General features: G+C 39.7%; 1 protein-coding gene across 1 annotated transcript in view; it reads left to right on the plus strand.

Moving 5' to 3' along the window:
• CEBPZ (CCAAT enhancer binding protein zeta) overlaps positions 1-15,304 on the plus strand; it is a 23,738-nt gene continuing 8,434 nt past the window's right edge. Inside the window, exons 1-9 of the mRNA XM_054975887.1 lie at positions 1-121; positions 1,887-3,388; positions 4,349-4,580; positions 6,798-6,963; positions 8,634-8,722; positions 10,524-10,577; positions 11,307-11,409; positions 11,667-11,735; positions 13,916-13,982. Of these exons, the coding sequence (XP_054831862.1) occupies positions 5-121; positions 1,887-3,388; positions 4,349-4,580; positions 6,798-6,963; positions 8,634-8,722; positions 10,524-10,577; positions 11,307-11,409; positions 11,667-11,735; positions 13,916-13,982 (2,399 nt within the window). The 5' untranslated portion in view covers positions 1-4. The remainder of the gene's footprint in view (positions 122-1,886; positions 3,389-4,348; positions 4,581-6,797; positions 6,964-8,633; positions 8,723-10,523; positions 10,578-11,306; positions 11,410-11,666; positions 11,736-13,915; positions 13,983-15,304) is intronic.

A 15,304-nucleotide genomic window follows, 5' to 3' on the forward strand; every position in this document is an offset into this window, starting at 1 on the left:
CAAGATGGCAGCTTTGGGGAAGTTAAATCCTGGTGGTTCTGATGGGGTTGACGATGACGAAGTAGCAGATGATGGAAGCAGCTTTACATTGCAGGAGGTGCTCCGACTCGGAGGTACCCAGGTGAGGGAGATCGTAGGTAGCCCAGCGAGAGCTATGGGAGTGCACATGTGGATGTCCAAGGGTGTGAGAACACGTGGTGGTGAGAACTCGGCCTTTGCACAGTTGTTGGCAGGCAGACGTTTAACAGGTCTATTTCCCTAAGCATTTGGAGATCCATATCGGCGGAGGCCCTTCTTGAATGTGCCTGTTATGAGGCGGTTAAAGACACAAAGCTTCTGTCTACAATAGGATGAGAACTCGGGTGCTGGCAAGCAGGCTTAGTAGCACCTTAAAGACCAGCTAGATCGGGAGCTTTGGGTCTCGAAAGCTCATACTCTGGAAATCTACTTGGTATTGCAAGTGCTCCTGGATTCGAATCTTGCTTTTCTACTACCGACCAACACGGCTACCCACCTGAAACGAATAGGTTTTGTTTCTGGGTGAGAGGGAGTGGGTGAAATGTAGGTTCTTTTCCTGCTTCTGTTGTTGGAAGGGGAGGTAGTTAAGCGACACAGAGCTGGTGTTCTGCATGCAGAAGGGCCCGGGTCCACTTCCTGGTATTTCTATTTACAGAATTTTATGTTGGGGCTGATGAGAAAGATCTTCACACCTGAGATTCTGTAAGCACCCTACAGTAGGTCCAATGGCCTGGCACTTTCTAAGGCAGCTTCATAGAACCATAAGCTTGAGTAACTTTTGTGTGTTCCTATTTAGCAAATGGCCAGTAATTCTTATTTCTAAGCAACTCTTTTTCACTGTTTTTTGTATAAAGAATCTTATGGCATCTGAAAGACTAACGTTTTTATTGTGGTAGAAGCTTCTGTGGTTTTCTGTTGTTGTTAGAGCTCAGGTGGTTTTAATTTGCTGAAGCTTATGCTACAATAAATGTTAGTCTTTAAATTGCCCTAAGATCACTTGTTTTTGTTGCAGATAGGCTACCCTGTTCTGATTTCTCATGCAGCCTTGTCAAAGTCCAGCACTTTGGGAGTGAGATTTTTGGCAAATGCAGGATATCCCTTTCATTGAAGGCCATTTGGGTTGAATGCATTTCTTTCACAACGATCTGAAAACTATTGAGATCTGCAGTGGAATAGAGTACCCATTGAGTCTCTTTTGTTTCTTTGATGCAACCAAGTAATTTGGCTCTCCTACCCGTGTGCCTGCTTTGCTTATTGAAATACAAGCTTTTTAAATAATAAATTTTAGTTATGGTCATTAAAATTAATCACAACATTTACCAGCTCTGTTGTGTGGCAACAAATGTTTTGATAAACATCTCTCTTTAATCCTAATCTATCAATGTATATTATTCAATTTAATAATTCAGTCACCTGCTTTCTCAGATCTCAAAAATAACAAAGAAAATCGTCTTAATCATGACCCATAATAAAACTGCCATAACTAAGTAAATCCCAGAATCTACTGCTACACCTTACAAGATGTATTGCAACCATTCTTGTAGAGACATGAAATCCATTTACTATATACAAGTTCAGAAACTGATCTCAATTTCTTTGTGTTCTTATCTCTATCTAAGTAATCCAAAATTGATGTGAAGATTATTTGCTACATTACAAACATTATTACTAGTATATATTAATTATACTATAGCTTACTGTTCTTTATCTCTAATTTTTAAAAAGTTACTAGGTTCCTTTATTGAGGTGCTCTAACCCCCTTGTAGTAAGTGTGTGTTTGTGGGGTCGGCCTTTTATTAAGTATATGCTCTCTGATAATGTAGTCTATAAGAATATTAATGAGGTGTCATTTTTTTTGTTTTATGCAGCAAGATTATCTCATGCTTGCTGATTTGGATGAGACTGAAGAAGTTATAGATGGTGGCAAAAAAGGAACAATCGATGATCTAAAGCAGGGTGAACTGGAGGCATTTGTAAAATCCTTGGGTGTGAGCAAATATTCTGAGAAATTCCTAGCAGTCAAGGAAGAAGGAACAGTGGCAGAAACAGAAAGAAAGCTACAAGGGAGAGTGCAACAGAAGGAAGGAAACATAACTGCAATAGGAAAAAAAGAAAATCAAGTAAAAGACAACAAAGGGAAAATACAGTTAGGTAATGCCAAAGATAGTAAGAAACATCCAGTTCCCTGTAGAGATGAGAAGGAAAAGGAAGAAGAAACTTTTCAGTTTCATGAGCGGCAGATACTGCTGATAAAACCAGGGGGCAAATGGTATGATCTGGAATATACAAATGAGTTGTCTACTGAACCCCAAGATCAGTCTCTTGTGTCCAAATATAAGGCTTTGGCACAAAAGCTATACCAACAAGAGGCTGACCTCTACAAGAGCAAGAAAGATATGGAGAAGCGATCATCATCTGCTTGGATGAAAACTGTAGTTTCTTCAGGCACTCTGGCTGACAGAATGGCTGCTATGACTCTTCTTATTCAAGATGCTGCTGTTCACTCTCTTCATTTCATAGAGACTCTGGTGAATCTGATCAAAAAGAAAGGCAGCAGAAGACAGAGTTTGATGGCCTTAGATACATTCAAGGAGCTTCTCATGACACACCTTTTACCAGACAATCGTAAGCTGCACACTTTCTCTCAACATCCTTTTGGAACTCTGGAGAAGATTTCAAGCGGCAACAAAGATTCAAGGGACAGGCGCCTGATTCTGTGGTATTTTGAGCATCATCTGAAACACTGGGTGGCTACATTTGTGCAAGTGCTAGAAGTGCTGACTCATGATCCCTTGGTGGCGACAAAAGCTCGTGCACTTGCTGTTGCTCACGAACTTCTCTGTAACAAGGTAGAGGAAGAGAAATCTTTTCTTGTGCAATTGGTAAATAAACTGGGAGATCCTCAAAACAAAGTAGCCACCAAAGCATCTTATCTATTAGAGACTTTGCTTCATAAACACCCCAACATGAAAGGAGTGGTTTGTAATGAAGTAGAAAGGCTTCTTTACAGATCAAATATAAGTCCTAAAGCACAATACTATGCAATTTGCTTTCTGAACCAGATGGTCCTTAGCCATGAAGAGAGTGAGCTGGCTAATAAACTCATAGCCCTCTATTTCTCTTTTTTTGGCTCTTGCATCAAGAAAAAAGATGTTGAGTCCAAAATGCTTAGCGCTCTCTTAACAGGGGTAAACAGGGCATATCCTTATGCTCAGACAAGTGATGAAAAAGTAAAGGAACAGATGAATACTTTGTTTAAAGTTTTGCACATTGTAAACTTCAACACCAGTGTCCAGGCCTTGATGTTGCTGTTCCAAGTGATGGATTCTAACCAGACAGTATCTGACCGCTATTATACAGCCCTGTACAAGTAAGCATTACATGGATATTGATATATTTTTCAGACATAATTTTGAGTTATAATGGCTATTAACTGATAGTTTTTGAAATGTTGAGTGTGTATTTAAGTCATAGTAGAATGAAAACTGCACTTTGGCTACCTCTGCATATCAGATATAACTGCTCTGCTTCCTTTAGGGCTCTGAAGCTGGTAGACTGTTGATTATGAAAACTTGTCCCAGTTAATTTTATAAGATGCTGCCTATATCTGTGTGCTACTGTTCTGTACGCCTGGTACTGGTTATCCCGATAGGAAAGAGGGTTAAGCCCAAGACCTGTATGCTGAACCAGCATTTTTCTTCTAGTCACAGTGCATTCTAGATGATTCACACATTTAATATCAAAATAAGTTATCAGTTAATATGGGTACAGAAGTTGTTAACTTGGCATTCTTCATTGCCTGTATAAGCCATTTTGTGTGTTGCATTCAAAATCCAGATTTTTATTCGTTTAGATGGCTGTTTTAAATGAAGATAAGCAAGATAAACTATTGTTTATCAACAGTACCAATCAATTTCTTGAAAACAAGACATGCCTATTGATGATGTAGCATAGTGGTTAAGTGGTTGGGTTGCAAATCCATACCCTGCTGGTTTGAATCCTACTGCTGCCATGAGATCTGTAGGTGGCCTAGGGTACACCACTTCTCTCAGCCCTAGCGCCAGCTGTACTGTGGGGGTAATAATAACACTGACTTTGTTCACCATTCTGAGTGTGGAACAAATCTGTCTGGAAGAATGGTATATAAGCACACTATTGTTATTATTACTTTATCTAATTTTGTTCGATCACTGTAGCCGTTGGTTATAATTCACTTTGAAAATGATACTAATCACTGTTCTAAGTATTTTCATTTCTCCTATAAATCTAGTTAAATAGTTTAAGTGAATAATATTAATTTTATTACTGATAATTACATTTTTTTTGGTAGGAAGTTGTTGGACCCAGGATTAGCGCTGTGTGCCAAACAGTCTATGTTCCTCAACCTTATCTACAAATCTTTGAAGGCTGATATCGTATTGCGGCGGGTGAAAGCTTTTGTCAAGCGACTGCTTCAAGTCACTTGTTCACAAATGCCACCGTTCACCTGTGGCACCTTGTACCTTGTATCTGAACTTTTGAAAATAAAACCAGGCTTATGGGTGCATCTTCAGGATCATGTGGTATGGCATGCCTTTGCTTCTTTGGCTGTTGATCTTGTATAAAAACTTCTGCTTCTCCTTGACCTTAACAAACAATCATTTTCTTGAGATAGTTTACATTCATGTAAGATCTATCCAAGTTTTTATCATTTTATACTCTTAAAGTAATTGAATAATAAAAAGCAATTTTGATGTGGTGGGGTGAATTTCACAGACACTCTGGCAGAAATGTGCAACTTGCTCTGCATTGAGTGACACCATTGGAAATATTCTAGCGAGGAAGTCTATGTGAGTATGTGCTAACTTGCATATAATTCACAATTTACACTTTGTTTTTGTGAAAATGGAGGTTACCAAGCCTCTGATGGTGGACATGTTGCATACCTTGTGAATAAAACTGTTGTAGAAGGATGTGCTCAGATTATAGAGCTGTAATTCATAGTGTCTGATTTTTGATGCTATTATTATAGCACCTGTGTAGTCATTTGGGCTACAAGGTTTGCCAAAACTACCACAAGACAAAAAACAAAAGCCTACCCAATCCTATGATTAAGAAGATGGTCTCAAAACCTTACAGGAACCCTAAATATAAACTAGGATTTATGTTTTTCCCACTCTGAATATACTAGACAAAGTGTTTGAAATTCTATAGGGGTGTATGATCCGGGATTCGTATCTGGTTAATGTAGCTGAATTTATGCGGATCATGCTATACTGGATCATTACACAATTGTGGATCAGATCCAGGAAGCTGGGTTCTTATGGGCTGGATTAAACGGAGTTTATTAGGCTCAATCTGGCAAACACAGCTGTAGCTGTGGGCTGGCTGTTTCTCAAACCTTTCGTGGGCTTTCTGGGCATGGTGCAAGGGGAATGCAAGACTGTCTCCCTCAGCCCTTTGCTCTCATGGCTCCCCATGCTCCCAGAGGGCTCCTTTCCCAGCCTCTCTGCCTGCTGCCTTCTGTCCCCAACCAGCCTGACCTTTACATCACTCTTCTACTGCCATTGCAGAGGTTGCCTTGGCACTTTGAGCCACCACCCGCTCCTTTGCAGTTTGTGCTGATGCCCTCTCATTGCGGCTCTGCCTCTATTGATGTGCCTGTTTTTTTTTTTGTGAGGGATTCCCATTGTGCCTCCACCCCCAAGCCCTGAGCTCCAAAAGAGCTCTCTAAGCCACTGCTGCCAGCCACCTTTTTAAACTCTGCAGCTTATCCAGTTCTGGCGATCCTTACTCCTGCTTCAGTTTGGAATTCGACATTGGGATTTTCTGGCTTGACATTGGTTACATTGCTGTACTTTGTTTCTGAAGGGCTTTGTTGGATCAGCTTGCATGGGGAGTGGAACTTGCACAAGGACTGGCTTTTGGCCAGGGGTTGCCTTTGCTCAAGATTTCTCTTTGCCTGGAAAGCCTTAGAAATGTTCCCCGTAGGAAACAATGGACAGTGGCTTGGGGCACCCTGTTCAGGGGCCCATAGAATTGGACTACTGGGTCCAATCTTCCTAAAACTTGAGGTCTCTTTAGCGGATAGGAAGGAGTAGATTGCCTGCAAATTTGGGGGAATTTGCCTGAAAAATGCCCTCCCTCCAGATATTTTTCCCCATAGAGAATATGGCTGGATAAATTTGGGATTCTCTAATCTTGCTGAACAGGATTAGAGAACTTGACCCAGGTTTCAGGGATACCAACTTTTTGTGGTATCCCTGATACCCGGATCTGGAGACAACTTAATTTTTTTTTGTGCACACCCCTAAAATTCTAATTTAAGGAATTACATATTAGGTCTAACCTTTCATGGTATTACTTGCTCTTTTGAAGCAGTTTGGTGTAGTGGTTAAGAGCACGGGACTCTAATCTGGAGAACCGGGTTTGATTCCCCACTCCTCCACATGAAGCCAGCTGGGTGACCTTGGGTCAGTCACAGCTTGTAGGAGCTCTCTCAGCCCCGCCCACCTCACAGGGTGTTTTTGTTGTGGGGATAATAATGATATACTTTGTAAACCGCTCTGAGTGGGCATTAAGTTGTCCTGAAGGGCGGTATATAAATCAACTGTTGTTGTTGTTAACTAAATCTTTCCTTTCCAGTTTTCTTACTTTTTACCTTGAGCAAGTGAGGGCACAATGAGAGGAGAGAGAAATTGCTTTTCTATGATTGATCTCTCTCACTGTCTGTCAGTTTGCTCTGATTTTCTTACTGGAACAATTTAAAGTTGCCACAAGGGGCTTAATTTATTTCCTAGGAATCAGATGATGAGGAACATTTTCATGACCTTGAAGAAACTGAAGAAGAGGAGGCAAAACTTGTAAATATGGATACAGAGAAAGAAAAGAATAGAATGGAGGAGTCTGTGAAAGTTCATGATGCACATTCAAGAGCATCATGGGTCCATCACCAAAACCTAGCAGGTAAAAATTATTGGTCTGGAGATTGCTGTAATGAAGGGGATTCCCAACAGAAAGTTTTAATTCCATCAAACTTTTCATTTGAGAGGCATCACTCAAGGGTGACTTCACTTACTCAACACTCATTTATGAATGAGAATGAAAGAGCCAAGAGGAGGCTGTGTGCCAAAAGACATAGTTATGCCATTACTAGTTAAGACACCAGCAGGACTGCAAGACATCGTGGCTGCTGCTGTACTGATTTCTGCCTACAGAGATGCATTTCCTCTTGGTTTTCTCATTGCCTCTCACTGTTTATCACTTCTATAGTACTTGAGGTGAAAAATGCTTTAAAAATCTCATATTTTGTTACTGTATCAAGTTAGGCAGGAGCCCTGTCATGCAGAGTGGTAAGCTGCAGTACTGCAGCCCAAGCTCTGCTCATGACCTGAGTTCGATCCTGGCGGAAGCTGGGTTCAAGTAGCCGGCTCAAGGTTGACTCAGCCTTCCATCCTTCCGAGGTCCGTAAAATGAGTACCCAGTTTCCTGGGGGTAAAGAGTAGATGACTGGGGAAGGCAATGGCAAACGATCCCGTAAAATGTCTGCCAAGAAAATGTCCCCCCATGAGTCAGTAATGACTCGGTGCTTGCACAGGGGACTGCCTTTACCTTATCAAGTTAGGCAGCTTTTATTCTCAGGATAAGAATTGAAGTTGAGAGGTGTGAGGGAAAGTGAGTCTCGCTCTCCCAAGTCCCAGTTCTGAAATCTGTGTGCTTGATTGCAGGTTCATGTACTTTCTTCACTGTCGACATCTGATAGTACTGTGGAGCAAGCAGGGCCTTTTCCTTTTTACTGTCAGAGCATCAGCTGCTTAGCTGCATTGGTTTCTGCTGTTTAAACCATGGGCATTAGAGGTTGTACAACAGTTGCAGAACTCAGACTGTTACATGGGCCATAATGGATCTTGTCTGGAGCTAAGAGGGCTGTCCTACAATGGTGTCAGCCTCCATTATAGTATAATAGTATATAGTATAATAGTATAATATGAGTTGAGAAATGTCCCTGGGGGAGTCAGAATGGCTCATCTATTGTCTGGAGAGAAAGATGCATTCTGATCCTCTCCCCCCCCCCACTTCTTTGTTGCATCTTGGGGGCTTGCATTTCACTTAAGCCCATGAGGTGGAACAGAGACATTACCTGTCTTGGGGCGAGGGGGGGGGGGAGGCAAAGAGGTGCTTTCAGTGAAACAATGGAATGGAATGGAAGATTTGGGGGGCGGGTGGTGGAATTAGAATGCTGTCTGTGTTCCAATTCTTCCCCCCCTCCGGAAGCTTCACCTGAGATGCAGCCAGTTGTTCATGGGGACAGAGGGAGTGGTCAGAATGAGGATGCATAAGTGGGGGTCTGTGTTCTGATCTCTACCTGGCTGGGAAGGCCCTTGTCATGTCTCTGCTAAGTCCTGAGTAGAGACTTTTTAGGTATGCAGGGGAAGCATCAGAATGCCAAATCTCAATGTGGAGGCAGTGTTCTGGCCTGGACTGCATGTTACACACTCCAGTTGCATGAAATCTGGGCACAGCATACGGCTTTTGATACACCCATATGTTGTACCACAAGAGGAATCTCTCAATGATGCTGTTAACTGCTGTTACTTTTTTGTGCTTCAAGTCTGACAAATTAATTTATTCCCAAGGTGGCAAGAATTTGAATAGCTATGACCCATTACATCGAAATCCTTTATACTGTGGAGCAGATAGGACAAGCCTTTGGGAACTAAAGAAGGTACAATTGTTAATATTTTCATGAAGGCAGAATTCATGGAATTAAGATTTTGCCTTTAATGTGATGGATTCTAAGCCTTTGCAGAAACTTTGTTTTAATGGCCAGTGATTTGAGTAACCCTCTTGCAAATGTTCTTATTTTATTGTAAATGGTTTTTACATACGTTTATGTTTAAGGTGACATGAGCCATTGGAACATGTTGCCTTTTGCAGTAGGGCTTGAAGTAGATCTGAAATTCTGCTGTCTGAAATTGTGAGCCTTGAAGCATGACTTTTTTTCCTTAGGAGCTTTTTTTCAGCTAGTAACCCATGATGTGTTTACTCTGGGTATGCAGAGTGTATCTGAAGGTTAACTCTAGTCATTGTGCTAGATTGGCCATATATACCATTGGCTTGCACCATCATTTGATCTCGCAGGATACCTATAAGAGTAGCTGAACTAATTTAATTAACCAGAAACTAAAAATTCTGGATATTGATATAACATCTTTACAGACAAATGAGGCCTTCAGAGTTATAAAATTAAAACTAAAGGATCTCGATTACAGCAGTACTCTCCAGGGAGCCAGATGTACATGTTCGGGCTTATCCCTGGGACTTTCACCCCCAGAGGCTATTCCATCTTATTGCTATTTTTTAAAGATTCCAGCTCAACGCAGAGCCTTCACATTGGCTAGACTTAACTCCTTCCCCTCTAAAGTGCTTTCTGGTCGTTTCTCTGGACTCCCTTATTCTGAACGAGTTTGTGACTGTGGACAAGGAAAGTGAGACCTTGGATCATATAATAGTTTTTTGCCCCAAGTGGAGTAAGGAAAGAGAGAGATTTATTATTCCTATTATGTTAAAAGAAAAGCTTCCCTTCCTTCCTTGGGCAATCTCAGTGTTATTGTCTGATAACTTTCCTGACAATCAAACCTCTGCTATAGTGGCTTCCTTTTTAGCCATGGTGATAAAGAAACAAGATTTTCATGAGTTTAGATAGTTTAAAGTGATAATGACGAGTTATGTTTATGTGAATTGGGTATGTTCAAGTGTACAGTTCATATTTTGTTGGTGTTTGTATGGCTTATGGCTTCGGCTGGAAAAGCAATAAACATATTATTAGTATTAGTAATCTTATCTCACCGAGGAGGCTGGCTTAGTTCAGACTCCATTGCCCCTAAATATCTGGGAGCTCTGGACTTCTCTTTGTCCCCACTTTGGAACATCTGGAGACTCCAAGACCAGTGGGGCAGAGGTTAAGGGCCCCCTGCTATCTTGGTACTGCAAAGAACTCTGTACATGCTCTGAGGAGCCTGCTACAACTTAGGTAAAGTGTGTTGTGTGATAGTGCGCTTTCTCATGCATTTTGCATTCTTCCTTCCTACCCCTTTTGAGTCCACCCACCCTTTCCTCTTTTTTTCCTATAATAAACTTTCTTTCTATAAAGGCTTGCACCAGTGAGAAGTTAACTGAGTCACCGTAGGATAATTGTTAAGTTGTGTATGGTTTGCTGCAGCGTTTTGTTGAAGATGGTCTTATTTAGTGGAAAATGCCCCAACCTCATATGTAAAGGTGGAGTAAAGACAGGTATTTATGCTACTAGGTTTCCACATGGAGGTTGCTGAAAACAGCTGCTTTGTAGTAGCGTCTCCAAATTGTAAGTAGCAGTATTTGTTGCATCCTCTTGTTACATGCAGAACATGTTTTCAGCAGCCATCATGTTTCTTCCACGTTTATGGAAATAGCACCTTGTATTTTTTAAAGTTAATATATACTGAGAGATCCACAAGGCTCTTACAAGATGGATTTTATTTTTCTAGTTTTCGGAACACTTTCATCCATCTGTGTCCCTTTTTGCAAAAACTATCCTAGAGGTGAGTTGAATTTCTTTTTTCACCATGTTGGTTGCATTGGGGATAGGATGTGTGTAACAAGGCTGCGGCCCTTCATTTTTCCAGACCCAGGGAAAGGGGAGGGGGAAAGTGAATGATTACATTATTCTCTGATCACTCAGTCCTCCCCCCCTTCTCCCAAGAAGCAGTTTCATGTGTTTTGCAACTCAGGCATGGCACTTTAAATCTGCTTGTAAGGAAGGGATATGAGGTACCTGGGGCTCCTTCTGATCGTTCCCTGTGTGTTCTTTTGTCTGTTCTCTTCCTCACCAGCTGGGTGGCACACAGGAGTCCCCTTCACCATAAAGTGGGGGGGGGGGAGATGACAGGACTGTGGAGGAAACGGGCAAGAGATTTTTTTTTAATTTTTATTGGTGAGTTTATATTTCATGTTTAATACATACATTCCCATCATATCTAATTTACTCTAACCCCCACCCTTTCCTTCCCCCTCCTTATTTATAAATTGCTGTACATGGCGGAGGTGGACAAAATGACAAGAAAACTTAAAGATTTTGATACGAGCAAGAGATTTAAAGGGGCTGTGTCTGACCTTGCATCCATGCACTTTTCACCTTTCCTTCTACCGCTTCTGCATCAGATCGTCAAGATCTCATCTCTCAGTATCAGGAACTGAGTATAAACATATGCAGCTCTTTCTCCTTTTCAGTCCATGTTTATTTTACACCATGAATTTGGACTTTATTTCAGGGAAATTACATTGAATACTCAGGTGATCCTCTGCAGGATTTCACACTAATGAGATTCTTGGATCGTTTTGTGTACAGAAATCCCAAAGTCCATAAAGGCAAAGGTATGAAGCGTGTTCACTTTTGTTGATCATATGAAGCTACCTTATCCCAAGTCAGAGCATTGGTTCACCTAACTCAGTGTTTCCCAACAGCTGCTAATTGGGATCTTTTAACTGGGGATGCCAGGGTTGGACTGAGACCTGCTTGTGTGCTATCACTGCCGTAGCCCCACTCCAAATGTGTAGGATATGTGTAGAAGGGATAACTGAAAGCTAATAATACTGACAATTTTGTATCTACCCATCTCTTCCTGTTTTAGAGAACACCAGCAGTGTGGTGATGCAACCAAAGAAGAAACAGTCCATGAGTAACATACGAAATCTTGCTGGTGACTACAGAAACTTTATTCATTTACACTTTGATCATAAATACATTGTCTTATGCTAATCCCCATCAGTTTTAGGAGAAATTTGCATAATGTTTTAGCATTAGGATGTAAGGAATACCATACAGGGAGCAATCGTGAGTAAGTCTACTTGGAAGTAAGCCCTCTGTTACTTAGTGGGGCTTACTCCCAGGAAAGTATTCTTCAGAGTGCGGCCACAAATATAATTTGAGTAGTTAACCTTTCTTATTGTACAAATATGGACAAGTGCCAAAACATTATTTTTATTTTAACAACTGAGTCATAATAAATGGGTGGTGGGGGGAAAATGACTCTTCAGGGCTTGTGCAAACATAATGCATTACATTCTGGGGAAAGATGGGACAACTTGACATTCACACTATCTCCCTTCATAAGATATGCTGGCCTATTTGTTGTTTGACCAGAGAACTGGGGGTTCCAAGATGTTTGTTTATGCTGCATTTATTAGAAATTAGCAGGTATTTCAGAATTTTTCTGGTATTTGCATTCAGACTATTGCTAGTAATAAAAAATTGACTACAAAACACCATTAAAATAAGCTTTTCTGAAGGAGGTTCACTTTGAAATTGTTAAAGTTGCAAGTGACTGGGAGCTGGTGAGTTGGTAAGAGTTAACTTTTTAAGGAATATCCTTAGTTATGATGCTAGTTTAACAGCAGCAACTTCTTTATGTAGTAAATACTTTAAAATATAAGGATGTTTTCTGGGGTGGTTGGAACTTCTCAAATTTCTGTTTCTAATCCATGTTCCCAGAATATCCTGTGACCACATTTCTTCTGCCTAAATGATTTAAGCAAGAAAATGTCTTATCAGAACAGATTATATAATGGATTATATGTTGTTTTTTAAAAAATGTTATCCAGACAAAACTGTGCTGTTTTAAATACAGAGGCACTTGTACTCACTATTGCTAGTTTGACTTGGTTCTAAGACCATGAAAGCCAACATGACATAGTGGTTTGAATGTTGGAATAACTGGGTTGGAATAACCTGGAATAACTGGGTTTAAACCTCCTCTGCCATGAAAGCTCACCAGTGGTCTTCGACCATCACATCTCTCAGCCTAACCTTCCTTGCAGGGATGTTGTAAGAATAAAGGGGAGAAGAGGAGAATGATGTAATATGCCCTTTTGGTTCCACATTGGGGCCCTTTGGGAATGTAGTTTTGTATTAATTCATGCTGTGTTAGAGCTGCAGTGTTTTTGGTCTTCTCTCATGCCCAAGGTTCATGATTGCTGTGATAGTTCTTGTTGCCACTGAATATGGGTGTCCAAAACAATGAGGCCCTTTGGGAATGTAGTTTTGTATTAATTCATGCTGTGTTAGAGCTGCAGCAGAGCTGTTAACTTCTTCCGTACCTATGAGAATTTCACTTTTACTTCCTTGCACAACATATGAGGATAGTCCCTGCATTACTTGGAAAGTAATATAATTTGGTCTAAACCAGAGTGTGTTATAGTCCAGTATTTGATAACTCAAACTCTTTCAGTATTGAGGAGGTTCTAGATACTAATGTTTTGTTAGGAAAGACAGGAATTTTATTCAAAAATCTGTAAATTGTATATGAGGTTTAGATACATTGAAGAAAGTGCCATCTTTAAAAGTCTTCATCAAATCTAGAATAGAAGGATGAAGGAAGAAGCCAGTACATCAGTGTGGAATGCATGGCATCAGGTCTTTCCAATATATCATGTCCCAGAATCACTGCTTGGTTCTCCAGCCACATCAGCTAGCCAGGGGGACCAAACTTCAATCCTGATTCAGTGGTTTAGTCAAAGATTTTGGTTAACTGGTTAAAGATGGCAGGCCTACAGTAATACATTATTCATATTCTTTTAAATTCCATCTCCCTCTCACAAGTGTCCAAGGCAGTTTACAAAATGAAAATACTGAAGAATTGTGTGTGTGTGTGTGTGTATCTGTGTGTGTGTGCAAAGTGCCATCCAGTCATGAGCTCAGAGGGCTTCCAAGGCAAGAGATATTCAGAGCTGGTTTGGCATTTCCTGCCTCTGCATAGCAACTTTGTTTTCTTTGGAGTTCTTCCATCCAAATACTAACCAGGGCTGAGAGAGAAAATATAGTCCAGAACATTTGAATGATTTTTATGTCATGATAAAACAGCCATGATGTCTTTATTTCTAGTAAACAGTAAGGAGTTTCTTGCACGAGATGAAAGCCAAATCCCGGTAGATGAAGTCTTTTTCCACAGGTAACAGAAAGCTTTTAATTACATTTTTATATATTAATTATGTTCCTACCTTGAGGTTTCATTAGGGTTGATGCTTATTATCCTTATGATTTGCATTCATGAAAGTGTTCTTGACAATCACTTATATGACTAAAAGGAGCTGGAAAAATATTTCAAATTGCTGGATGCCACTGAGAGATTTTAGGGAAAATGGAGGGTCTTTTAGGTCAGTGATGAAATTTAGCCATCAGGGTAATATTTATAAAGGTCATATGGAGTTTTCCCATAACAATCATACCATTTTAGAAACATTTTTGGTAATATGTTCATTTTGACAGCAGAGATTCTTCCTAACCATGAAATTTTCAGTCTTTCCCATCTTTGTAGACTTCCAGTAATGCTTACACAGACTTTTTGATATTTATTTATATATAAATTATAATTTTGGCCTGTTACATATATATCCAAATATTTAGTTGGCTTTTTGGTTACATTCTCTTATTTTTTTTCTCTCTCTTCATGTACTTCTTTAGTTGCTAATGGTAACATTATCTTGGTCTTTTTATTCAGTTTATGTCCAGAATACTTCTCAAATTTAATTATTTGTTCCATTATATATTTCAATGAAATGTTTTGTTTTATTACTGTTATAACAAGATCATCCGCATAATTTTTCATCTTAAATGCTTCTTTATCTTCTTCTATTTCAACAATCCTAGACTCTTATCTCATTTTTATGGCCAATATTTCCATTGCCAAAATAAATAATAATGGTGATATTGGACAGCCCTGTCGAGTTCCTTTTTCCATTTCCATTTTTCCCATTAAAGGGCCATTTACTAAAGTTCTTGCTTGCTGGTTTGTATATATGCTTTGCATCCATTGGAAAATTCAATTCCATAATTCATATTTTATAATACTTTCATTATAAAAATATCCAAGACGTTATCAAACATTTTTTCTGCATCCAAAAACATGAATGCTGTTTTTTCTCCTTCTCCTTGAATATTCAATTACATTTGACAGGTATCTAATATGTCTTTCATATATCTCTTTGGAATAAAACCCATTTGATCTTCATGGATTAAATCTGGGATACGTTTTCTTAATCTCTCAGCTATTGATGTTGTGATAATTTTATAATCCACATTTAATAAAAAAATTGGTCTATATGATTGTGTTAATAGTGGATTGTTCCCTTTCTTATGTATTAAAGTTATATTTGCTTCTTTTCTTTTACTCTTTGGTGAAAATTCCTAAAATTGTACTGTTTTTCTGGGCAAATACCCTATTAATATGTATTATGGAAGTATATCTGCTTTGGAGATTTTACGCGGCACAGT

The sequence above is a fragment of the Eublepharis macularius genome, chromosome 1 (genome assembly GCF_028583425.1).
Source record: "Eublepharis macularius isolate TG4126 chromosome 1, MPM_Emac_v1.0, whole genome shotgun sequence".
NCBI lineage: Eukaryota > Metazoa > Chordata > Lepidosauria > Squamata > Eublepharidae > Eublepharis > Eublepharis macularius.